We start from the raw sequence: 24,850 nt of genomic DNA on the forward strand, positions 1-24,850 counted from the left end.
TTACATTTTGCTTTTTCATGATCCCCCCGCCCCTTTTTTTTAATGGATATTTCATCCAGAATGTACTACAGTACTCTCAACCTTGTTATAATCATTTCATTTCCTCCTTTTGATTCTGACCTTGCCATATATATTTCTGCCACTAAAGTGTACTCAACCATGAATGACATTGCCTCTCTCGATTTAGGTCTTTTTTTTTTGTGTTGTCATCCATGGAGGTTGAGAAAAGTAGCAAGCTTATTTTGACAAAACAGGGAGAGTCCACTGCACATATCTGTAAATAAATGTATGGAGTAAAAGTAAATGTAAAAAAAAACCTGAAACAGTAAAAAAAACAACTGTTAAACACTTCATCTCCACAATTCAGAACTGCATAGATAGTTCTCCGTCTTTGTCCATTTTCAACAAGTATCTTCAAATATATCTAATTCACTTTACAATCATTATCTTGAAATACATAAGGATTTGTTGTACTTGACTTCGTTACTTTCCACCAGCGGAACGGCTTACAAGTCCCACTTTCTTCGTCGGCCGCCAGAGGGCGTCGCTGAGCCCCAGAGCACTGAGCCATTCAGCGTTGGTTGAGTCGCCGCAGACTGACCGAGTCGGAGCAGCAGTGCAGTCGAGCCCGGGAGATTGTTGCCACGGAGCCGTAGTCCGAGCAAATGAAGCCTCCGTTCTTGGATAACATGTCTCCCCTCATTTTTATCCGCAACATATAAGACTTGTCGTTCCTTATTTTGCGCATTTCTGACGGTTCGCGTCGCCGCTTACCTTTCTACCCCCCCCCCCCCTCCTTCCGCTACTTGGTCCAGCACCTCCCGGAGGCTGAATGGAAGCCGAGGGAGCGGTCGGGCTGTCGGAGGCCAGGGACGGGAGTCCTCTCTCCGGGGCCGCATCATCCGATGATGCTGACACGGTCGTCGGGGTTAGCTATGGAATGGACGCCGGAGACATGGGTAGGTTGGACCCGTGCATGTTTTCACGTATTCCATTGGTGTTTTTCCGTGTGCCTCGTTCACGCTTATTCTCCTTTAGTTTAAATCGGATTCTGTGAGGAATTTCAGCAGAAAGCCCCGACTCATCTTTAGCCGCTTAGCTGTGCTAGTAACTGCTAGCTTAGCCGAGTGGATGAGGAGTGCAGGTGAAGCAAGCGTTTGGATTCGTCTCATTTGGAGCACAATAACAGCACATAGCGCGGGTGGCGCAATAAACCGCACGTATCGATCGATACGTAAACTTATTTGTGATGGTGGTTTTATGCAAATAAGCCCGAAGAACTTAGAGGGAAAGTACAGTGGATTTCTGAGCACTTTGAAACGAGGGAGACATACTGCAGTGTACAGTTTGGGCCAAAAGAAGGTACAGTTTACTGAAAAAAATTCATTTCATTACACACGTATAGGTTTCTTTTTCCTTCCACGTTTTCCTTCCTTCTTTCTTGCTGTCTCTCCCTTCCTCGTTGACAACCTTCCTACCTTGCCTTAGAGTTGGTATTTTCTTCTCGCATCCTCACTGCCATCCATCCTTAGCTGAAACCTAGTTTTTCTTCCTTCCATACTTTGTTCCTACCCTTTTCTTCCTGATTCTTCTTTGTTTCCTTTCTTCCTGGCTTTCTTCCATCACATTAAATCAATGCATCCTTATATAATTTCTTTGCTGAAATGATGAAACCTATTTTTCTGCCTTCCTTCCCTCATTCCCGCCTGCCTTTTGTTTCATCACGCCTGATTTTTATTCACGCCTCTTAATATTCTTCCCTTTGCTTCCTTCATTTGTTCCTTCCTTTCCGGCACACTTTCATGTCTCCCTTACCCGCATAACCGCTTTTCCCGGAGCGTTTTGCCGTCCTTCCTTCCAACCGTCCATCCATCACACCTGTTTTTTTTTTTTTATTCATGCCTCCTTCCTTCACTTCAACCTACCATCATTCCGCATGCTGGTTCTGAATATTCGTTGGAAGTGTTGAACATATTTTTCAATTCCAGCTATAAGGGTTCAACACAGGAGCAGTCGGCGATGATCACAGTTATCATCCACTGACAGGAGCGTGCTTAGTAGAATTGAGTTTAAATGTCAACTGCAGGCCCGCAAAGCTCTATTGAGCTTGCGTTAATGTCACATCTTGTGCAATGTAATTGTAGGCTGCCGCGTTGTTGAGCTCAGCTGCCCCAATTGTAGGAACTCGGTGTTTACACGTGTACGTGTGTGTTTGGAACAGCTGCTAGCTTTCATCATAACTACATTTTCACATGCTGGGGTAAAAACAAGCTAACCACTGGTAAATGGTCAAACGAAAAATAAAGTAAAGCTACTCAGTACTCATTATTTAAAGACATCCCACAGACAGATATTGAGAGGAAGTCGTTTGTCGGCAGGTTTTTCCATGCTAGTTATTACCCATGATGCAACTATGTGCTAATTGTGTTAGCATCAGTTTGATAAATTGAATATGTTATCGATATTATTCACCAAGTAGCAGTTTGCCAGAATAATTGTCACCAAAAAAAAAACTCCCAATTGCTTGCTTCACGTTGTTTTTGCCACTCGCAGTTGAAGTTTACTGTAAAACTAAACATAAATCAAAGAGAATTGCGCATTAACTTTGTCTTATCTAGCTTAATACTAACACACAGTGTGAAGCTCCATAGAGTGGCTAACAAAATTAGCATCAATGTGACAGTAATTACCGGTAATTCCGGTTAAAACTTGTGCTGCACAATATCGGAGGAAAAAAATGACGTTGCATTTTTTTTTTTTTTAACCCTGCGATCGATAAATGTCCATCGTGTTGTTTCTAATCTCCCGACACAACGCTCTCATTCACTTCCTCTTGCCGTTGTTAAGTGTGGTACACACCGTGTCGCCAAAAAGCCCAGCGACTACTTGTCGCTCTTTAAACAAAGGCCGACTGACTGCTGACAAGTTTGATGACACCTGTGATGCTAATTAGAGGACATCAATATGTCAAATTACAGAATTGTCCATCTTTTCTATGGGGGCCATCAATTTTGTCCATGTGTGTCAGAGGACTTATTTTCGCTTACCTTTGAATGAACGTTGGCATGGTGAACATCTGGCAGACCAGCCACGAACATTTTAGTCATAGTCATTACTGACGGCAATATTGCCTTTAAGAATTGAAACGCAGAGAAACGTGTCCCAACGTTTTTTTTTTTCAAGAATATGTTCTATGCAAGCCCATTAGTTGAAACAGGGCATTCTGATCATTATTGCTTTCGTGGAATAAGTGTTAATCCGCTCGTTTTGTAGCCATCCCTGGGGGCGGCCATTTTGTCTCCTGAAAAATGACATGGCAACTGCTCACGGCGACCAATCACGGCTCCGATTCGGAAAACAGGTCAGCCGTGATTGGTCGTTGTGAGAGCACTTGTGATGTCATTTTCAGTCGACAGAAGACAAAATGGCCGCCCCCAGAGATGGCTAAAAACGAGTGCGTTAACACTTACTCCACAAAACCCCAAATGAATCACAATGCCGTGTTTCAACTAGTGGGCCTGCTGGGAACATCATTCTTGAAAAAAAAATATGTTTGGGTTGACTTCCCGCTTTAACTGCAACACTTTGTTGAATGAGGCAAGAAAAGTAGGCACCTTGACTTATATACATCCCGGAAAGGAAGTCAATCGAGTTGGTGTGTCGAGTTCCTTTTGCGTGTGTATAACCTTGCTATCATGGTGCAAACATCCTCGACTTCTTCGAGGAGCTAATGAAGTGCTTGATTAAATCCTTGCTCCTTTGCTCCCCCCCCCCCCCCCCCAGGCCTGTCAGAATTGCTGACAGAAGCACAAATGGCCAGTTCCATCTCCTTCTGCGTCCTGATGTGTCCTTTTTACTATTGCATGCACACTCTCTCTCTCTCTCTCCCGGATTGTATAAGTAACATTTGGAGCATCGGCCGGGATGTTTGACGTCACGAGAGAATGTCGAGGATGACGCAGTTTAACGTAGCGCCATGATTTTGGCTTCAAGTCAGATGCGTGCGTGTGTGTGTGTGTGTGTCGGATCACATTTGAATGGACGACAAATCCGTGTGTTGTACCCGCGGTAGCACGTTTTTGTGCGCGGGTGTTGAGGGGGGCTTTGTGGTGTGAGGATTTGAAGCCCTCTGGACTTACTGCTGTAAGATGCTGCTCTCAGCAATAACTCACTGTTAAGTCCAGAGCGCGTCCATCCAGCCTCGCTCCGCTCTGATGTCTGCAAAAGGGCATTTCTCTCTTTGGCTGACAGCTTTCATCAATTTTCGGAGGGTCAGTAAAGCTCGGGAATGGAAAACAAAAAAACGGAGCTGATTTGAGCTCTTTCCTTAGAGAAAAGGGCCCATTTTGCCCCCTTGCGTATTTTGGAGAATTGTGTAGTTATGTATCCTGGCTAGGCTTGTCCCAATCACTTTTTTGGAGTCGGGTTATCGGCCGATATCGAGTCTGATCCGATACCTCAGGAATGCTTTAAAGAAGGAGATAGAAAGATTTGAGCACATTTGATTTCTTCAATGTAAACAATAATATATTTACATCGTTGTTTAGGGGTGCGTCTCTTAATTAAATGCATGGAGCCAATGCTGGCAATAAAATCTTGATCGGAATGGGCTCGATCGGATCAGAATATTCTGAATGGGGAGTGTACATGAAGCATTTTTATTCCGGTCAGGCAGGTCTTAAAGGTAGCCATTGAGTACTAGTGAAATGGGAAAAAACTTAATATATAATGCATAGTTGTTGTTTTTTTCCCCCCACCAGCTCCAGACGGCAAGCTTTTTATTAGGCCAGCTTGCATCCCTGTCGCCAAAGGCCGACCCACTCCAATCTCTGTACATACTCTCTCGCTCATACACACACACTCACGCACACGCGCACACACACACACGGTGTATGATCCAAGGGGTGTGATCCGCTCTGACAGCAGAGGACAACACAGCTTTGCACATCAGGACTAGCATAAGTAACATAAGTTAGTAGCTAAAATATCTAGGGATGCGGCTAACGATTATTTTACGAATCGACTAATTTGTCAAATTTTTTTGTCGATTAGTTGATTTAGAATTAAAAAAAAAAAAAACATTTGACGTTCCATTCATGAATTCAAAACCAGGACATTATTTAAATTGAAAGTGTAGAAAATGCACAAACAAAAATTGACGATGATTCAGTTTGTGGTTTGGTTCGTAAGATCCGTCCCAAAAAAATCGGCAAAAATGCCGATCATTCCTTTTTTCAAAGTAAAAACAGATGTTTGCAAATGTCTTATTATGGGAAAAAAAACAAACACAAAGATTGTCGATTAACCTCGAAAAATATTGCAAATGACTCCTACTTCCTATTAAGTAGTCAAACTTGTTGTGCACCTAATGCATGTGTGCATCCCGGAGGCTCGGAGCACGTTGACCCAATTGTTTTGTCCTGGCAAGAAAACTGAAGACAAATCGATAAGAGTTCCATCACCCTGACAAGATAATTAACAATCACCTCACTGACAGCTGCTTACTTAGTTCGTCCTCAGGGACTACCTGCTATCGATCCATTTTTGTTGCACTTTGTAGCGTGAACGGTCCATTTCAGGCAGTTGTATCACATGTTGATTCCTGGCTCACAGATGCTTTTATCGTCCTCTTGAAAAAAAAATGCAGCATATAGCACATAGGGAATTTTTTTATACGCTAATACTTATCTTTTTATTTTTGTGTTCAGTCTTGCATTTGCCAAAATAATCCCCCTGGTTAATTTTAACGCACGGCGCCATGTTAGGAACGGATGTGACGTCAAGTCGTTGACCGAGAATGTCTGATTGTTCGTACATTTTTTTCCCCTATTCATTGTTCATTGTTATGTTGACAAAGGAAATGTTATTGAATTGTAAAATTAAATATTCTGTCCAAAAAAAAAAAAAAAAAGAATCTGACTGAGAAAATGCCGCGTTGAAGTGGGGAGTAGACGGACAAGACGGCTTTCGACCCCGCTACGCCACGGCCCCGCCTCTTGCAGGCAAGACAAACAAGTTCCGTTTTTATTGTGGTCAATTCTGCGACACCATACACATGAGGATTTGCCTTTGTAAATAAATATTCACCAGGTGTAACGTTTACGATTGTCGGCCCTGACCGTGTTCCCTGTACATCCGGTGGGGGAAATCGTAATCACTCTTGCAACACTCCACACCACAGGATAATCGCTTGGGATCGTCTTTTCGAGTCACCCACCAATAGAGCCTTTTCTGGCTTGAGAAGAGAAAATGAGAAAATGCCCAAATTTGGCCCGATTGTTCACACGCGTGCAGCCGCTTTACCCTCACGCACACGATTACCTACGCGTGCATAAACGTGGTGGCGCAACCGCAGTCGGATGCATAAAATCCACTGTCGAGCGGGGGGCCAATTGACCTGAAGCAGCCGATTGCACGCCAGCTCTCACACGGGAACACAGACCCAAACAAACATACAAGGAAAAGCAGCCCACCCTGTCAGCATTTGCGATCTCGAAACATTCCTTCATTCTTCCATCACATCGCATTTGAGCGTGGCCGCGACCGCGCGCGTGCGCGCGCCTCGGCGTGTTCATTTTTGTGTGACCGTGTGCGACAGTGGGAAAGCGAAGGAGAGCAGGAGGAGGAGGAGGAGGAGGGGTGGAAAACAGGCTCCGCTGTTGCCTGGTCACATGAGCGGTCCACGCGAGGCAGGCGAGAGAGAGGCTGCGCGCACAAGCTGCTGCTGCTGTGCTTACACATCCATGCGTCGCGTTATTCACATCATTTGATTCCCTCCAATTCCTCACACAGTCCCTCCAGTGGATGCCGATTAATCACCAATTAGTCTTATCCATTTTCTATACCGCTTTTCCACGTTAGGAGTACAACCTTTTGGCCGTGCGACAGGTCGGCGACCACTGACGATTAGCGTGGCCAAAACATGCCTTATTCAAATGAAACTGCAGTAATAAACCCACCACCAGAGAATGCTAGAACTGCACAAATGGAACGCAACCTGGCCTTTTTTAACAGATGTGTCGCTTTTAATATCGTGACATGACGACGGCCTGCGCTTGGATTAAAATTCCGGTTGGTTGGATGATTAGTTATTTAATAATAATGATAATAATAATGAATCCGATTTTTATAACGCTTTTCTATAGGTCCTTAGTTGCTTACTATTTAAAAAAAACGTCATTGAGGTCAAATGGTGCATTGGATACGCAACTGTGGCAGGAAAAAAAAAAACAAGCGCTCAGCTAATACCTACTTTGTAATGCTCAGTAGCGTCACCTACAGGACCGGAGGATCATATCTGACACTCGTCTGTCTTGCTTTCAGATGCTGCTGCAAGGAAAGCTTTCATCACTGAGGTAATTTACAATATTTATGCTAGCCATTAGTCATTATGTCTTGCATGCTACTTACATACTGTGGTCGAATTGAATTGCATATGCAATCGATATATTTAAGCGTAATGCTCATATAGCACTGAGCAGTCACACCACTTTCTGTGGTGGCATCACATCAAATAAAATCGCGAGAAAAGCACACATTTAGTCGTTTGTTGTTTGTGCACGTTTGCCTCAGCTCAGAGAGGCTCTGTTGACATCATAAAAGCACGCCGGTCCATTTGATATTTAGGTGATGAAATGCATGAAACAGATTGGCACTTTTACTCATCAACGGTCTCTCTTGCGTGTCAGATGCCGTCCTCCTCAGGCCTTCCCGGTCAGGGGAAGAAGATCGGCCACAGAGGGGTGGATGCTTCCGGAGAAACCACGTACAAAAAGGTTGCTGCACTTGGGCTTTAATCCATTTGTACAGCAGATAGATTGTTATAAAAATAACAGTATATTATGAACCGTTTTTGCTCCGATCAGTGTCTATTAAAATGCAGTATATTTTCATTGTCCGTCGTAAAAAAAAAAAAAAATCAATATCCATACACGAGTTGTCTCACTACATTCTGATGCATCTCTATTATAATAAGTTTTATGTTTTGAAATTACGCTCACACCTGAGGAATTTTTTTTATTTATTTTTTTCGTCCATACGAACAAGAAATGAAATGAAATAAGGTTCTATTGTTAAATACTGTAACCTTCGTACATGAGATAATGTTTGTCCGCATTTGAAGTTTTTATTTTATTTTATTTTTTTAACACAAACCTTTTCAACAGCGTATGACTGATCACATTCTTTGAACCACCCGTGCTTCCCTAGACCACGTCCTCTGCCCTGAAAGGAGCCATCCAGCTGGGCATCGGTTACACGGTGGGCAACCTGAGCTCCAAGCCCGAGAGGGACGTTTTGATGCAGGACTTCTACGTGGTGGAGAGCATCTTCTTCCCCAGGTCTCTGTCATGCCTTGTGTGTAAAACGTGAAAACCTCTTTCCCGCCTATATTTGAAATGAGCTTTTGTTTCTCGTCCGGGCTGCAGCGAAGGGAGCAACCTCACTCCGGCCCATCACTTCCCAGACTTCCGCTTCAAAACCTACGCTCCCGTGGCCTTCCGCTACTTCCGAGAACTGTTTGGCATCAGGCCGGACGACTACTTGGTAAGACGACTGCAAAGGACTTCGGATGAATTCATTTGGCTTTGTAATGCAGTTACCCTCCACATTAAAGGCGTCATTTGCGAAGAGCGGCTGACAAACTAGAAAACGGAGAGCCCCCGCAGAAAAGAGGAGGCCGCGGGGTAGGGCTGTCCGATTTTGCCGAATAAGAAAATCCCGATTATTTTCTCTCAAACCCGATTTTGCGATTACGATTTCTTTGTAAAATAATGAAGAATGCAAGTATTTTGAATGTCTTTCATTTCAACTTCATTTTTTTTTCTTTCTTTGAACTCAAAATGCCAGTCGATTTAAGTTCAAGGAAGGGGATCGGCTGCCCCCCTACCAGCCCGCCCAGAGCAAATCGCTTCCGCATTCCAGCCATTGGATCGAACGCGCTACTCACGTGAGCGCATGACAAACACCGGAAAACAGAGATCTTAATACGAAGAGAAGAGTAACAGAAAGTACAAATGCGAAGCGAATGTACAAACAGAACGCAATACAGAAAGTACAAACGGGCGACACTTAGATATAACAAAATCGGGCGTGCCGATTTGAACGTTTTTGACATCGTTTTATCCGGAAAATTCGGTCACGGTTCGAAATCGCTTAATGGAGCAGCCCTACTGCGGAGTTATGTCAATCTTTGCCGTGTCCTCCGCAGTACTCCCTGTGCAACGAGCCGCTGATCGAGCTGTCCAATCCGGGCGCGAGCGGCTCCGTCTTCTATCTCACCAAGGACGACGAGTTCATCATCAAGACGGTCATGCACAAGGAGGCCGAGTTCTTGCAGAAGCTGCTGCCCGGCTACTACATGGTAGGGGGAAGCAGGCGGCGTGCGCGTCGCGCATACGGCGGCACCGCCAAAGTCGAGCACAATTCCACCTTAGTGGAGGATTGATTTCAAAGTTGTTCTAAATTCAAAACAATCTCCACAGGAAAAACGTTGTGAAATGAGTTATGTGTCCCAGCCGGGTTCAGTAGTAGAATGCAATTGTCGAAGCGCAAAGGCTGCAATTTGAGGGGGGGGGGGGGGGGAAAGAAAAAAAAACAACCTCTATTTCATTGCGGTCGGTCAGTAGGCTTTTTTTTTTTTTTTTTCATATAAACTGGTATGTATATTTTATTTATTTATTTATGGAGTGTCTATATAAAATGTATTGCTTAAGAAGTGCCGTGCACATGTTTACATAATTGTTGTTTCTTGAAACAAAAAAAACAACAAAAAAATTGAAGTGATAAAGCCAAAGGTTTGTTTGCATTATTGTAATCGAACTTGCAATTTACTAACTTTTGCTCACGTCATACTTGTTTGGTTGTTTCTTGTCAATTTGTCATAGTGGGCGCTTAAAAGACCGCAAGTCATCATGTTAAGTAAATTAACAACTCTAATAGAAGTTGATTTAAAAAAAAAAATCATATTTTCATATTAATATATATATATATATATATATTTTTTTTTCAAAAATGTTCATCTCTAGTGTGAGTTTTCAATTGATTTTAAAAGGGGATTGGGAACAAAATACGCTAGCAATATCTCAACCTTATCAAAAGTTGAATACATTTTCTGCAAGATACATGAAGTCAACATACATGATTTGCCCTCTCGTGGGCCACATCAAATGATGCGACGGGCCGGATCTGGCCCCCCGGGCCTTGTGTTTGACACCGTGGTTTAGATGCGTCTTTTCCACCGTCAGACTGTAGAACCGTCATAGCCGTTCTCTTTCCGTTATCACTGGCGACAAATGCTTCAGCCCTGGAGGTGGAGGCCTGCTAGAAGAGATAAAAAAAACCCTGCCAAGGTCAAGACAAATAGACCCACGCACTGAAGGACACAAGAACCAAATTAGTAGGCGTTGCTACATGCAGTCAGCCGAGCTCCACACGTCCGTGGCAGCTGACTGACTTGCCGGTGGAGGGCTGGCTTTGGGCTGCTTGCGGAGCGCGGTGACGTAACCGCCTACCCCCGCCTACTGCGTGATGCGCTCCCATCCTCACGCACGCCTCTTATCGCTCTTTCGCCCCTTCTCACTCTCAGCGCAGCTTATTTTCCTTTCTATCTTTCAGGCGTTAATCCTGCATTCACATCCGCCCCCCCTTTCTCACGTGTCACGTTGTCTGATTTCTCTTAGGTCCCCGTGTGGCTGCTGAGGGCAAAACATGCTCTTTCTGCCTTGCTGGTATTATGTAGCTGTACTTTTCACCACCAGTTCCTCTCTTGAAAAAAAAAAAAAAAAAATACACATTTATCCTTATACGTCACGGCAACCGTCGCCGTCAACGTATATTACCCGCACGGTAATGAGCACATGTGTTATATTTAAAAAAAAAAAAAAAAAAAAAACAATAATGAACGGATGGATCATCTTTTTTTCTCCCGCCAGAACTTGAATCAGAACCCTCGCACCCTGCTGCCCAAGTTCTTCGGCCTCTACTGCGTCCAGTCGGGCGGCAAGAACATCCGCGTGGTGGTGATGAACAACGTGCTGCCCCGCGTGGTGCGCATGCATCTCAAGTACGACCTGAAGGGCTCCACCTACAAGAGGCGAGCGTCCAAGAAGGAACGCGAGAAGGCCCGGCCCACGTTCAAAGACCTGGACTTCATGCAGGACCTGCAGGACGGACTCATGCTGGACCAGGACACCTTCAATGCGCTGGTCAAGACGCTGCAGAGGGACTGTTTGGTGCGTTTGTGAGGGGGAGGCAGTTAAACCGATCGGAGCGCTTTTGTATTCCTCTCTTTGTACACTGCAACCTCCGACAATTTAAAGGCGCCTGACACATACACCGTGGAGAGTGAACGGAACGGAATTAGCGGTATGGAAAATGGGTGGACTGACTTTCAGAAGTGCTATTTAAATGCTAATGCTAATTTGAAAGGATATTACGTCAGCGTCTGCTTTAAAATGCGAATATGGATTTTTAAAGCGGAAGTCAACCCAAACATATTTTTTTCGAGAATATGCTCCCAGCAGGTCAGCTACTTCAATCCGCTCGTTTTTAGCCACCTCTGGGGGCGGCCATTTTGTCATCTGTCGACTAAAAATGACGTCACAACTGCTCACAACGACCAATCACGGCTCAGATTCGGAAAACAGGTCAGCCGTGATTGGTGGTTGTGAGCAGTTGTGATGTCATTTTCAGTCGACAGAAGACAAAATGGCCGCCCCCCCTGAGATGACTAAAAACCTTTTGCTGCTTAACTTATATTCCACAAACGCAAAATTAATCAGAATGCCGTGTTTCAACTAGTGGGCCTGCTGGGAACATATTCTTGAAAAAAATATGTTTGGGTTGACTTCGCTTTAATGTACAGTGTTTGTTATTGCTCTATGCTATCTCCTGGACCGTTCTCTGCTAGCATGCTAGCAGCTAGCGTTCACAGTTTCCTACAACCTTTGGAGCGTTCGGATATTGCGGTATCAGCTCTGAGAAATCACAATTAGAAGATAATCAATAAGATTTTGCGTGCTTCTAAATGGCTGCCTCATGTTACATATGAATAAAACATGCACAATGAAGGTACGCATGCTAACTTCTTCCACGACTGACATTAACAGGTTGATTCCCCCGGCACCGGCACCGTTTTGCACTGTGGATAAAAGCTTTTTCTCCCACATGCGTACATCCTGAGCCTGTCATCTCCATTTGTTCAGGTGCTGGAAAGCTTCAAGATCATGGACTACAGCCTCCTGCTGGGAGTTCACAACATGGACCAGGCGGAGAGGGAGCGGCAGATGGAAGGCTCCCAAGGCGACAGCGATGAGAAACGGCCCCTGGCCCAGCAGAAGGCCCTCTATTCCACCGCCATGGAGTCCATCCAGGGCGGGGCAGCCTGCGGGGGGTCCATTGACACCGAAGACACGTGAGTGCAGCCAATGGGATGCCGCACGTTGTGGCGTTGGGGTGCCAAACCTACATTTCGCACTTTCTACAGCAATTTCACTGACCACTTACAGCCAATGTAAATCACAAATTCACATCTCCCAATCGTAAAAAGTGGGAGGGATATAAAGTATACAAAGTGTGATGGATGTAACGATTCACTCAAGCCCCGATTCGATTCGATTTTTTTTTTTTTTTTTTTTTTTAATTGCTTCCATGCTTGTCTCTGTGCACTAGTGCGGTTCTGCAGCCATTCACAAACGCAATACGCAATGATGTTTGGCGCAAGCGCATCATTTGATCTACACATTCAAAATGTGCTATACATCTGGAATGAAAAAACGTTTCAAGACATCATTTTCGAGATGAATTTTTTTAAAAATCGATTAATCGGAGCAAATCGATTTTCGATGAATCGTTACATCCCTACAGAGTGTTCATTTCATTTCAAATCCACCGTGGCGGTGTTTCGAGCAAAAATGATGAGGATTATTTTGATGTCCCAATATTTTTTAACCTGACCGAATGCGCTTTGTGGTCTGTGTATGTTTTTGTTTTTTTGGGGTTTTTTTTTAGGATGGGTGGCATCCCTGCCGTCAACGGGAAGGGAGAACGACTCCTGCTCTACATCGGCATCATTGACATCTTACAGTCGTACAGGTAAGCGGCACAAGAGCCGCGCGGTGAGCTTGGCGCACGTTGCACACTCGTCAGCCTTATTGTGTCGCTTTTCTTTGTCCGCGCAGGCTAATCAAGAAACTGGAGCACACGTGGAAGGCTTTGGTGCACGACGGGGTGAGTTTTTAATAACGCTCCAGCAAACACTGACTCACCTCTGAGCAGGCGTCAACATCACTTCATACTGAAGATGTCCGCCCTTAGTCATGGGTCACAACATTTGGTGCCTAATATCAGAGAAGTCTGCCTTTACCTAGACAATAATGCTCAATTTTTGACAGTTTTGACAGTGCTTCACTGTTTCCACATTTATAGCCCAATTCCATTATTTTCCCCAAAATTCTACAAGCCACCCATAAAAAAAAGTTGTTTTTTTTTCTTTAGATTTTTGCAAATTCAATCAAAATTCACCTGTAAGGACATCTATCTCCAAGTCACTCGATAGATGGTTAGCTCTGCTCATTCCCCTGAACTTTTTAGAAATGAATGTGTTCCCCAAGCCTTTGTGCTTTTTTCATAACATCCCCCTAAATTACTTCTTTCCCAAGGTGAAACCAATGTTTATCAATTGCATCTGGAAAAATATATGATCCAGCTCTGCTCGTCTCTTCTTCAATTTTATACATGTATATTTTATTTATTTGTCCATCTATATGTTAAGTTGAGTGAGTGATTTAAGAAGTGCAGTCCACGTTTACATATCACCTTTCATGAAATGAAGTGAGTGGTCGAGTCACTGGATTTTGTTTTTTGGTCAATAAGAAGTTGAGTGATTTAGTATTTGTATACCTCTAATTGTAGTCGATAAACTGCCTTTCATGTTAATTAATGCTTCATTTGCCTTTACCTCAGTATTTCGATAATGCATTACAGATCTGATATTGTTTGTTGTAATAAAGATTCATTGTTGAAAAATACATTAGAAAGTACCTTGAGGGGAAAAAAAAAATTGCAACTCATTCGGAAAAAAAATTCGATTATTTTCCATAATCGTTCAGCCGTAGTATTAAAGCGGAATTCAACCCAAACATATTTTTTTCAAGAATGTGTTCCCAGCAGGCCCACTAGTTGAAACACGGCATTCTGATCAATTTTGCATTTGTGGAATAAGAGTTAACCCACCTGTTTTTAGCCATCCCCTGGGGCGGCCATTTTGTCTTCTGTCGCCTGAAAATGACATCACAACTGCTCACGACGACCAATCACGGCTGACCTGTTTTCCGAATCTGAGCCGTGATTGGTCGTTGTGAGCAGTTGTGACGTCATTTTCAGTCGACAGAAGACAAAATGGCCGCCCCCACAGATGAGTAGATTAACACTTATTCCACAAACGCAATATTTTTCCAGAATGCCTTTTTTTTCAACTAGTGGGCTTGCATAGCACATATTCTTGAAAAAACAAATGTTTGCGTTGATTTCCCATCTTTAATGCAGCTTTTACATGGGATCTCATGAGGTTGTGCAGCATGTGGACATAACGTGGCGAGAAAAAGCCTCGAAGGGCCACTCTAGTCAAGCCTCTGTATTATTCTCCCTCCAAGCGTCCCAAACAGTGTCACCCATCAGCCGGCTGGAAAATCAATAATGTCTGTCTGTGTTTATGTCTGTGCTTTGTCTGTCTAGTGGCTTGACCCAGAGACATACATTACTGAAATGGAAAACAACAGCAGACACTAATAGATCGATTAATCTGCAAGCATCTCGTTTTTTTTTTTTGTGTGTGTGTTTTTTTTGTTTTTTTTTTCTCCCCCCCCCCCCCCCATCTCATTAATCTCCTCCCGCCTCGCCCGCAGGACACCGTCTCGGTCCACCGGCCTGGATTCTACGCCGACAGGTTCTTCAAGTTCATGAGCAGCACCGTTTTCAGGAAGAGCTCCTGTGAGTCCATTCTGCTGCCTTACATAGTCAAAGCGCCGCCGCGTGGGAAGGAAATAACAGATAGTCTTCCAACTGCCTTATTCGGTGCTGCTTCACGTCCCGTTAAGAGGGTTCAGACGCTCTTTTTCTTTCAGTTTCTGGTGAAAAGATCGAGTAGGAGAGCCGAGGTGGGACATGCTTCCTCCGTTAAAAGTTAAAGAGGAAAATGTCTCGAAATGTCTGGCATTATAACCAACTCATTTTTAAGTGCCGTATTGGCCCGAATATAAGACGGCCCTGATTATAAGAGGACCCCCTCTTTTTCAAGACTCAAGTTTGAAAAAGGTTTTTTGGAACACCAAATTAATTTTTATACAGAAAATAATTCATAACAATATATTTGAGAGAAAAGGCATGTTATTTAGCCTCATTCGAATCTTAAGACCTCAACATTTCAATATGTAAACTAAAGTGCAATCACATTCGCAAATGAATGGCTTCTGGTTTTTGAAATGTAAATAAACCAATCTATTGTGATCAAACGACAAAATTGCAAGAACTGCATTAACCATCAAGGTGAAGTCTAACTAACTGTCGTCTTGAAACAAATCTGAATAAGGAAAAACCTTGCAATAAAATAATGCAAAACCGGTTTAACTTGAGAGTAGCTGAGATCTATCATGACGGAACATTACTCCTCACAAAGAATTATCTGCCTCGCTGTGCTCAGTGTCGCCGTCCTTAATCCCATCCTCTGGCTCCTCCCATAGCACGTCATCCTCACGTGACAGGGGGTTGCTTTGACCTGCGGAGTCAAGTTCAGCATTCGCTTCAATGATATCTGGCGCCATCAAGCGTCGGGAATGGGTATAATGTCTAGACCCCGAATATAAGACTACCCCCACTTTTTCAGTCTTATTTCAATGCAAAAAAACACCGTCTTATATTCGGGCCAATACGGTACATTAGTATTATAACAATATTTATTGCTCGAAAATAAAAAAAATAAAAAATCTGTACACCATCATAACTTGGAGCACAATACCGCCTGCAGTGCACACGCCCACAGTTTTTTTGCAAAAATATTCCATTAGCAATCTGAGAAAATGTTAACGAAACACTTTTTGCTGGCCTTGCGCGCAGCCACCCACAAAGCTGCTCTGAATCAACCTCGCAATTGCCTTTGCTGCCTTCTTTCTTTGGTGAGCATTTTGTAAGCGGTCTGAACTAATCTTCACGATATCCACGTACTCGCTCCGCACGCAAAAGCATTCGATTGACTGAGTTGGGTCACAAACGTGCCGCTTCACTGACCGTCAAAGCCACCAGAATATCGCGAAGGTCGAAAAGAACAGAAGAATAAATCGCCGAAAAGCGTTGATTCTAATTACGTGGCAACTAGCCCACATTTTGATAGGCTGGCCCAGCAACAGGGTTTGCTTCCTGATCTTCATTTCTGATGTTCATGTACGTTCCGTAGCCTTGAAGTCATCTCCGTCCAAGAAGGGCCGCGTGTCACTTACGGTCCCAAAGTGCGGCGGTCCCGGCGCCGCCTGGTCCGCCAGCCAGCTGCCCTCCGAGAGAGACGAGAACATCTATGACCTGAGGGGCGCCCGCAGCTTCCCGACGCTGGAAGACGAAGGTCATTTCCTTACTGCAAGTAAAAATGACGCCACCGGTTAAAGGAATTGACCTTGCCGTTGCAGTGCATTGTCGCCATTTCTACCGCATGCTCCAATGTTGTCCTTTCCGTCCACAATTTCCAGGACGGGCCGATCTCCCGTGCACGCCGCCGTCGTTTGAGGAGGCCACCACGGCGTCCATCGCCACCACCCTCTCCTCCACCACCTCTCTGTCCATCCCTGAGCGATCTCCCTGCGACACCGCCGAGCACCCGCGCTACAGGTAGCATCATGCGCCCCTCGCGTGCTTTCCCCCACGCTGACTTGATCTAATGACCTGATCTCGGTCCTGTCTAAAAGTCATGTATTTGCTTGGCTCTGATTTCTTGCCTGACTTCTGCTTTTGGCCTTGACATTGCTTCATTTGTCCTCCAGGAGGCACACCCAGTCTCTCAGCCACGACGCACGGTAAATCGGTCGCACGGCCACTCCCAAACGTCGTTTTGAGACCCGCCGATTGTTGTCTGCACGCACGCCCACGCGTGTGTGTTTTCATGCGCGCAGGACCCAGGAGGAGCTGCGTGTGCGCGAGGAGGACCAACAAACCATCACAGTGGAGGTGGAATTAAAGAGACACGACAGTGAGCCCACCATCTCCATTCCGCAGCCTTCGCCTGATCCCGGGTACAAATTCTGCCAAATTTCCCAAACTACGTTGCTAATGTTGCACATCCAGAAAAGTTTAGTTTGGTTTGAGCCATTTGTGCCACGTTGTCGCCATGCTTGTGTGGGTTTTCTTCCGGTTGTTCCAGCTTACTCCAAAAATTGCATTTTAGGTTGATTGAAGACTCTAAATTGTCCATTGGTGTGAACGTGAAAGTTAACTCCGCTATATGCAAGCTCTAAAGAAAATACATTCATAGACAGAATAGGATGTTAAATGTCCATGACAGTGCAAAGTGTGTCGACAAAGCACCAATTAATTGGACCGCGACAACATTTAAGTTACCTTCTCAACAGTTTGTGCGTGACCTCAATGTAGCATAAAAATGGCGGCTCTAACAGTGATGCTGGGAGAATATGAGACAAATTTGGGGTAACCGGCAAGTTAGAAGTAGGGCAGTGGTCCTGCGGGCCTGAGGCAGCTCCCGTAAAGCCACCGTGACCTGATTTTTTTTTTTTTGGGGGCACATTTTAACCTGATTTTTGTTGCGCGCCAAAAATGCTCTAATCTCGCCTCCCTACACTATAATTAATCTAATGCGATGACGGGTCTCTGCAAGGAGGGGAAGGCGCAGGTTCGGGATGATCACAGTGCCTTGGTGAGGCAAATATGGCCCGGGTGGGGTCACGGATGGACGGTTTTGAAGGGGGCGCAGGGTAGAGACCGACTGAACTAGCCAACAAAATGTGTTCCGTGATGCTGCGTGACTTCCAAGTGGTTCCTATATCAAGGAAGTTTCCCCCCCCACAGGAAAGAAAGATTGAGCAAATCAGTCCGTTCCAAGCTTGCCATCATAAAATCTTAACTGTACAGGCAATGTTTTAAGTTAACATTCTTACAATGGAAGTCAACGCAAAACATATTTTTTTCAGGAATATGTTCCCAAGCAGGCCCACTAGTTGAATCACGGCATTCTGATTCATTTTGTGTTTGTGGATTCTAAATCAAGAAGCAAAATGCACTCGTTTTTAGCCATCTCTGGCGGCGGCCATTTTGTTTTCTGAAAATGACATCACAACGACCAATCACGGCTCACATTCAGAAAACAGGTCAGCCGTGATTGGTCGTTGTGGGCAGTTGCGATGTCATTTTCAGAAGACAAAATGGCCGCCCCCAGAGATGGCTAAAAAAAAAAAACGGGTGGATTAACAATTATTCCACAAACGCAATATTTATCAGGATGCCCTGCTGGGCTTGCATAGAACATATTCTTGAAAAAAAAAAAAATGTACGTTGACTTCCCGCTTTAAGTGTCATACAAGTCAAAATAAATGGTGGTTTCTTGTTGATCATGGGCTGCACAGCTGCGCTGACAGCAGCACGGATGCCGCTAATCCGTGTTTCGGGGCAACAAAGGATGACGGCTACACGGCAGCTGGCGAAACACACGCTGACGCAACATGCGTCTTTTATTCCGCCAGTGAGGCTCAGGAGGCTGCCGCTGCCGCTTCCGCCTCTTCTCCGGCCCCTGAAGCCTCCTCCTCGCCCGCCACCGTGTCTGCCACTCCGCCCAGTCCCAAACTGGCGGCGGCGGCGGCGGCGGCGGCGGATCCAGCCAGCCACGCGTCGGGCTCGGGGTGCACCAGCCAGGCTTCGGTGGACGACGAGGACGACGTGCCGGTCACGGATATCTACTTTGTAAGACCACACGCCACACTTTGAAGATGACATCAAGCGCTGAAGCTGCGTGATGCTCTCCCACAGAGGTTTTGACAGACAGGGCGGCGTAGCAGTGGAGCGCGGCGCTCGCAAAGCGGGTATGGATGTGTGCGCGGTTCGCTCTGAGTGCAGTGATAAGAGCATGTTGCCAATCTCCGTGCTGCTTTTCAGATGCGCACTTTTTTTTTATTTTTTTTTTTTAGTCTTACGCTGGGTGCTAAGATAAAGATGGACAGGAAACAAAAATGGCGGTTAAAAAAAAAAATCTTATTTTACAGCATGGAAAAATAATAAGTGTGCATCTCAATAAATTTGAATATTCTACAATTTATTTCAAATTGCACATAAAGAAATCAGTTAATCAACAATCCCGTGGACGTTTATACACATCAGTTGCAATCCAAGCATTTACTGCCAACCCGGAATATATTCGGCAAGTGCGTTTTTCAACGAGCGGCCGCGGAAAGTTGTCTCACCCGGCCGGCTTGTCCGTGAAATCCAAGCGTCTTTGTGACTGTAATGACAAACAGACGCCAGGCGATGGCAGCATTGCGTCACTTTTGGATTTGTTGATCAGCACAACACGCAAAAGTTGAAAAAAAATGAGGCGCTAAATCTCGGCTTGTTATGTGAGCGAGAAAAGCTCCCACATATTAGAAGTCAGAAAAGAGTAGATATTTGTAAGTGTCTCGATAGGAAGTCGAAAGTATGTGTCGCGATCGTGAGAAATGATTGCGGCTGCAGTGGTGCACATTTGCATTGCATCCCAGCGTTGCGCACGTCTTTCGTGTCTCTGAGTACCATGTAGTGCCGTTCTACAGCCGCAATAATAAACCCTCAAAACCTCTCAAGTCACTCAAAACTGAGCCGTTTTTAATTTTGGAAAGCCAGATCATTGTTAGAAGTGTGCTGTGTACTACATGGTACAGGTACTTTACCTCCTTGCATGTGTGTGCGTCTTTTTGAACCAATCAAGCGTGTTGCCAAAGACGTTTCTTTTCCATTCTCGCCTCAGCATGCCGCCCTAGTCATGTCGCCTCTTTTCTCCCCCCGCCCCCCTCTCTTGTTTTCACATCTTCATCCATTTGTCGTCTCGCGCTCCCGCCGCCCCGTTGTTGTTGTTGTTGTTGTTGTTGTCAGTTCCCCGACGGAAGGACTTGGGCGGTCTCACCTCTCCGACAGAGGGGCAAGTGGCGGTCCGGCCGGCCTGTAAGTGAGCCGGGCGTCAGATGCGGCAGCTGGCCCTCTTGTGTTAGATTAGAAGTGGTGGCGTGCACCTCTGTTTTTTTTTTTGGGGGGGGGGGGGGCAATGTTTGCAGTCATCTTGTAGTCTCATAGCTCAGTGGAACCTCCAAAGTGGAGTAAAATCTGTTCCATGATTCTGATAATCACCTGACAGACACGTAATGGAGGCATCAAGGAGGTGTTTCCATTTTGCTTTTTTTTTTTTTTTCTCCCCCCGCACGTTTAACATATATTACAAGCATTTTTGCTCACTAAATCCCTTTCCATAGTCTCAAGTAAACAGCCAAGTATGAGATCTGTTTCTTCGTTTGAAAAGCAACAAAATATGAACAGTGTTGTGCTCTATGCGCACGTCATCCGGAATCAACAGCATTTTAAGAAAGCATACAAGCATGCCATTTCAAAGGCGCAATCTTTTACTCACTTGTGATTGTGTGTATTGTACGCAGAGATGGCTTTCTTGGACACCGCATGGCAGGAAAACATTGAATTAAAAGGAGAAATAGACTGGTGAAAGAAAGCGATCCAGGAACTACAAATGAACTCGACATGACAAAGATTCACCCGATCCGATGACAACATTTGCTTCTCTTAAAAGGGGGAGTTTGCCGTTTTAAAAAAAAAAAAAACGTCAGCCAGGAGGATTGACCAATAAGCTTAAAAGTATATTAATATACTACTATATGTTTTTTATCAATTTAGCTTTGCCACAACACCATAGAACCCATCTTGGAAAAACTAAGTTTAAACTGAACCTCTAAAAAGGAATAGTTTTAAACTTTGGGGGTTCCAGGTAAACAATTTAACAACATGTGGTGTTTTCTGCGTTGACGTGTCAATCGTTGGACTGGCTGTGCCTTGCACAACGCCCCCCCCCCCCCGGCCCCCCATTCCACCCCCTCACCCTCATCACTCACTCCTCACATGTCCTCCTAGAAGACATTTAACTCAAAACACACGGTGTGATAATCACTGCTTCCGAGCAACATCCGGCTTGAAGGATTAACACGAGCTGTCTGGGCGACATTTTCCCCCCTTTATGCATCCCTAACTTTCATTTCCTGTCTTGTCTTTTCTTCTCCTGTGACCTCCTGCATCTTTCTTCCTGCCTGCCTGCCACTGCCGCCGCTTATCTCTGTGCCACTGGCCCTCTCCTCTGTCCCCCTGGCGCCCTCTGCTGTGCTTGGCGTGTAAAAAACATAACAGCCTCCAGAGGACAGGACCTGGGTGTACTCTCCGCTACACTATGGCTCAGAGTCTAAGGCCCTGCCAGATGGGGATTGGGAAAGAGAGACAGTAAGTGAGAAGCATCCGACTAAGAAATACACAGTGCCGGCCGGAAGTGTCCTCCACGTTCTATTGAAAGCAGTTCTAATGCTTCTCAGGTCCATCAAACCATCCCCCACGACCCACCCCTGCCCGCCCATTGCAGCATTCATCCGGGTGCGAATGGTCACCGAGTTGTGACTCGACAGCAAACTGCATGCACCATGCCACGTCTTGTCATCAGCCTGCTCAGATCCAACTCGGCAAAAAAAAAATAAAAATGAATTGGTTTCACCCAGGGGTGGGCAACCTACGGGCTGCCGCATCATTTGATCCTGCCCGCAAGGCAATTCCAAATTTTGCAAAAAAAAAAAAAGACGAAAACCCATTTAACACACAAATGCTCGTCATGGATAATACAGTGGTGCCCTGACTTGTGAGTTGAATTTGTTCTGTGATGCGAATGTCAAACTCATCTTTCTCCATCGCGAATGAATGGGAATGGCATTCATTTTTTTTAATTTTTTTAAATAATATAGCACTCCGTGTTATTGTGCTCTATAAAACCACCAATAACACGTAAAAGTACGTAAAATGTAAAGAATTCAACAAGGCATTCATTGGTTAGCGCCTTCTGGTGTGTGCGCATTGGCCACCACAAAGAAGACTAGTCGGGTACGTACCATTTCGAATGAATACTGACGCAATGCTAACGGCTAACTGTCAGCATGCTAACAATGTTACCTATTGGTGTGTCGTCACACTCGTCACTGTTCTTAGCTCGGAACCGTTAGTCAGGAGCGAACCGACAGTTGTATTTGTCTTGTTCAACTGGTAAACGTCACGTTCCCCTCGGTCCAGCGACTTGAAACACGAACGAATGAACGGGAAGACGTTTTGCCTGCTTATTCAACTGGGGCTTCATTCCATCCCATTTGAGCGGCAAACGGTTTTCAATGGCACTGACGTTTGTAGTTGAGCGCACCTGCTCCACACGCTCGCTCCTTCCCTTCTCTCTCTTCCCACCAGCGCCCACGACGTCACGCACGCCGGTAAGCAAAGCGGTGCGCTCCGCCTGGCGTTTGTCGCGCAAAACGTCATGCAGTCAAACTAAACACGTGCTACTTGGTCCCGTGAGAAACAAAACCGGACATTTTCACGATTTTATAAAACCCCTCCAGACGCCCGGACGGTTTGTAAAAAAAAAAAAAAAAAAAAAAAAAACTAAATAAAATAAAATGAAAAAGAAAATCTATCCGTGCAAAGGAGGACGTTTGGTCACCTAAACATATCAAATCCACACCAATCCACCGTAACTGTACTCAAATTGCGTCCTGTTTCTGAGAACTGATATAATGCTAACCGATTTTAACAGCAAGATGAGTAGAGAAGGTCCAAAACATTGATTGATGAGGCTTCTGCCCTGTAGCCTGTTGCTATTTCTAATGAGATGACAATGCTAACTTGCTAGCTACTGTATCTCTTGATGTATTTTTTGATACTGTACATTGACTGTCTTAATTCATTCACTGTCCGTTTCCTGCAGTAAACCCCGTTTTGTGACTGAAAGGCGTGAAGGGGATCGTCCAGCCGATGCCCAAAACCTCCTCAAGGGTCAAAGTGCAATCTTTTTGTCTCGAGGGGGACGAAATCAACAGACTGGCGTAGCAGAGAGGTCCCTGCCATTTACATATGATACTTGTGTTTACGTGTGACATAGTACAAGTATGCTCGTGTGTTATATGTTTTTGACGTGACACACATACGTCTTATTTCACATAAACATCTAATGGGCTCGTCTTCAGTTGCCCCGAGGCGGCCATTTTGGAACAGGCCATGTTGGAGGAAGAAGGAAGAACAATTGGGGAGGGAAGTCGAACTACATTTCACAGCGCGTGACATCAGCCAGTCTCGTGAGGCTTCAAAATATTTGTATTTTAGCGAACCCCAAACAGGACCCCTCAAATCTCACTCAGTAGTGCTCCCTGTAAAGCCAGAATGAAAAAAAAAAAAACATTGTTGGACACCAGTTTCTCCCAGCGGCATGAAATTGGTTGGACAAAAAGTCTCAAGGACTCATGTATGACATTTTTCAAGAAGTCGGCCATTTTTAGTGTGAAGTAGCAAAAAAAAAAAAAAAAAAAAATCATCAATTGACAGAAAATTGGGTGGACATGTCAATCATACACAAAAAGGTCTCAAAGGGCGAGTGATTAATTTAACTTTATTTCATTTTTATTAGGCAGTGCAGTACTTATTTTACACTTATATGACAATAAATACTTCAATGTTACATAGAACTGTAGCATTCATCAAATGAAATGAGCCTTATTTATTAAAAAAAAAAATATGTTGATGGTGACAATTTGACTTAGAAAGAGGCGATTGATTTCTGTAATTATTTCCAGTAGGAAAATTGATAGAAAGATTGTGTCGGACTTGGGTGGTTCGGCTGCATTTTAACAGACCCTCGCAAAATGCTCACCTGTCTTTTATTTTTGTTACGTTTCATGTGTAACGGACGGCAGCGTGTTGCTCACCATGTGTATTCAATCTACCGTCATCGCAAATGGAAAGCATAGCAGCGATATTTTGTACAGTCCTCACCTCCTTTTCCTTTCAAATTGCCTTAGTGGATGATTTGGATCTTTCACTCATGCAGTCCCATTTATTTTTTCTTTCTCGTCATTGTGCTCCTGAGAATATGTACATAATAAATCAAAATAAAAAAAAGAATAATATATATATAGAAAGATATACAGATATATTTTCCATGGGAAATGGAGAATGTTATTTTTCTTTGGTTTTATTTTTGCTGCTTGGCTGAGAGACGATTGCAATCTGCGTAATTTGCTGAGTCATGTTCCTCAGTACCGAGAAGGAGCTGCATGCAGCTGTTGGGTGGATTTTACTGTAACATGCAAACCAGTAGGGATTCTTCCATCTTGTTCAAGCTGTGTTTTGTGTGTGTGCGTGTGTTTTTTGTGCGTGTCATCCAATAGGAAGAGTCCTTTACAGAGACAAAGCATGGTTAAAAAAAAAAAATTTAAAAAAAAAGACTACTGTAATGCATATCAGAAATGTGTATTTATGTATATCTGTGTATATTCATCTATTTATACCGGAGCATAAATAGATGGCTGTATATGTGTGTGCGCGCGCGTGTGTCTTTGAACTCAATCAGAATGAATGCCAAATAAAGCAGTTCTATGAATTGTCTAATGAACAGTTTTTTTTTCTTTATTACTTAACAGCAAAAACTTATCACAAAAAGGATGACATCATTCTTCATCCCTCTTGTCATCAATGATGATAATATATTTTTTAAGCACCTTTCGAGTCCTTGTAAAAAGGGTGGGGCCATCTG

At 44.4% G+C, this 24,850-nt stretch overlaps 1 protein-coding gene across 6 annotated transcripts; it reads left to right on the plus strand.

Annotated features, from left to right (window-relative positions):
* Positions 1 to 533: 533 nt before the first annotated feature.
* Positions 534 to 24,709, plus strand: pip5k1ca (phosphatidylinositol-4-phosphate 5-kinase, type I, gamma a). 6 transcript variants are annotated; one of them, XM_086048065.1, is made up of 19 exons: positions 534 to 959; positions 7,324 to 7,355; positions 7,689 to 7,775; positions 8,209 to 8,339; positions 8,427 to 8,544; positions 9,209 to 9,361; positions 10,932 to 11,231; positions 12,204 to 12,412; positions 13,009 to 13,092; positions 13,179 to 13,227; positions 14,904 to 14,988; positions 16,448 to 16,627; positions 16,734 to 16,872; positions 17,025 to 17,057; positions 17,154 to 17,273; positions 18,735 to 18,951; positions 20,113 to 20,181; positions 21,424 to 21,513; positions 23,030 to 24,709. In XM_086048065.1, exons 1-19 carry the CDS (start codon positions 833 to 835, stop codon positions 23,030 to 23,032), a joined length of 2,226 nt encoding a protein of 741 aa, XP_085904191.1. In that variant the 5' UTR covers positions 534 to 832; the 3' UTR covers positions 23,033 to 24,709. The 6 variants fall into 6 exon arrangements, 5 of the variants coding, with proteins under 5 accessions (XP_085904191.1, XP_085904193.1, XP_085904194.1 ...); XR_015089076.1 differs by lacking the exon at positions 20,113 to 20,181 and adding an exon at positions 19,018 to 19,070 and having other exon boundaries at positions 536 to 959; XM_086048067.1 differs by lacking the exon at positions 21,424 to 21,513 and having other exon boundaries at positions 535 to 959.
* Positions 24,710 to 24,850: the final 141 nt, after the last annotated feature.

This window comes from Filicampus tigris, chromosome 12 (assembly GCF_054856515.1).
Source record: "Filicampus tigris isolate MCC_2025a chromosome 12, RoL_Ftig_1.0, whole genome shotgun sequence".
Taxonomy (NCBI): domain Eukaryota; kingdom Metazoa; phylum Chordata; class Actinopteri; order Syngnathiformes; family Syngnathidae; genus Filicampus; species Filicampus tigris.

Excerpts from the sequence above, each read along its gene's own strand:
- pip5k1ca (XM_086048065.1), top strand. The coding sequence starts at position 833 with ATGGAAGCCGAGGGAGCGGTCGGGCTGTCGGAGGCCAGGGACGGGAGT. Across the intron at positions 9,362-10,931 it reads TGCTGCCCGGCTACTACATG|AACTTGAATCAGAACCCTCG; the intron begins GTAGGGGGAAGC and ends TTCTCCCGCCAG. Across the intron at positions 16,628-16,733 it reads AGGTCATTTCCTTACTGCAA|GACGGGCCGATCTCCCGTGC; the intron begins GTAAAAATGACG and ends CACAATTTCCAG.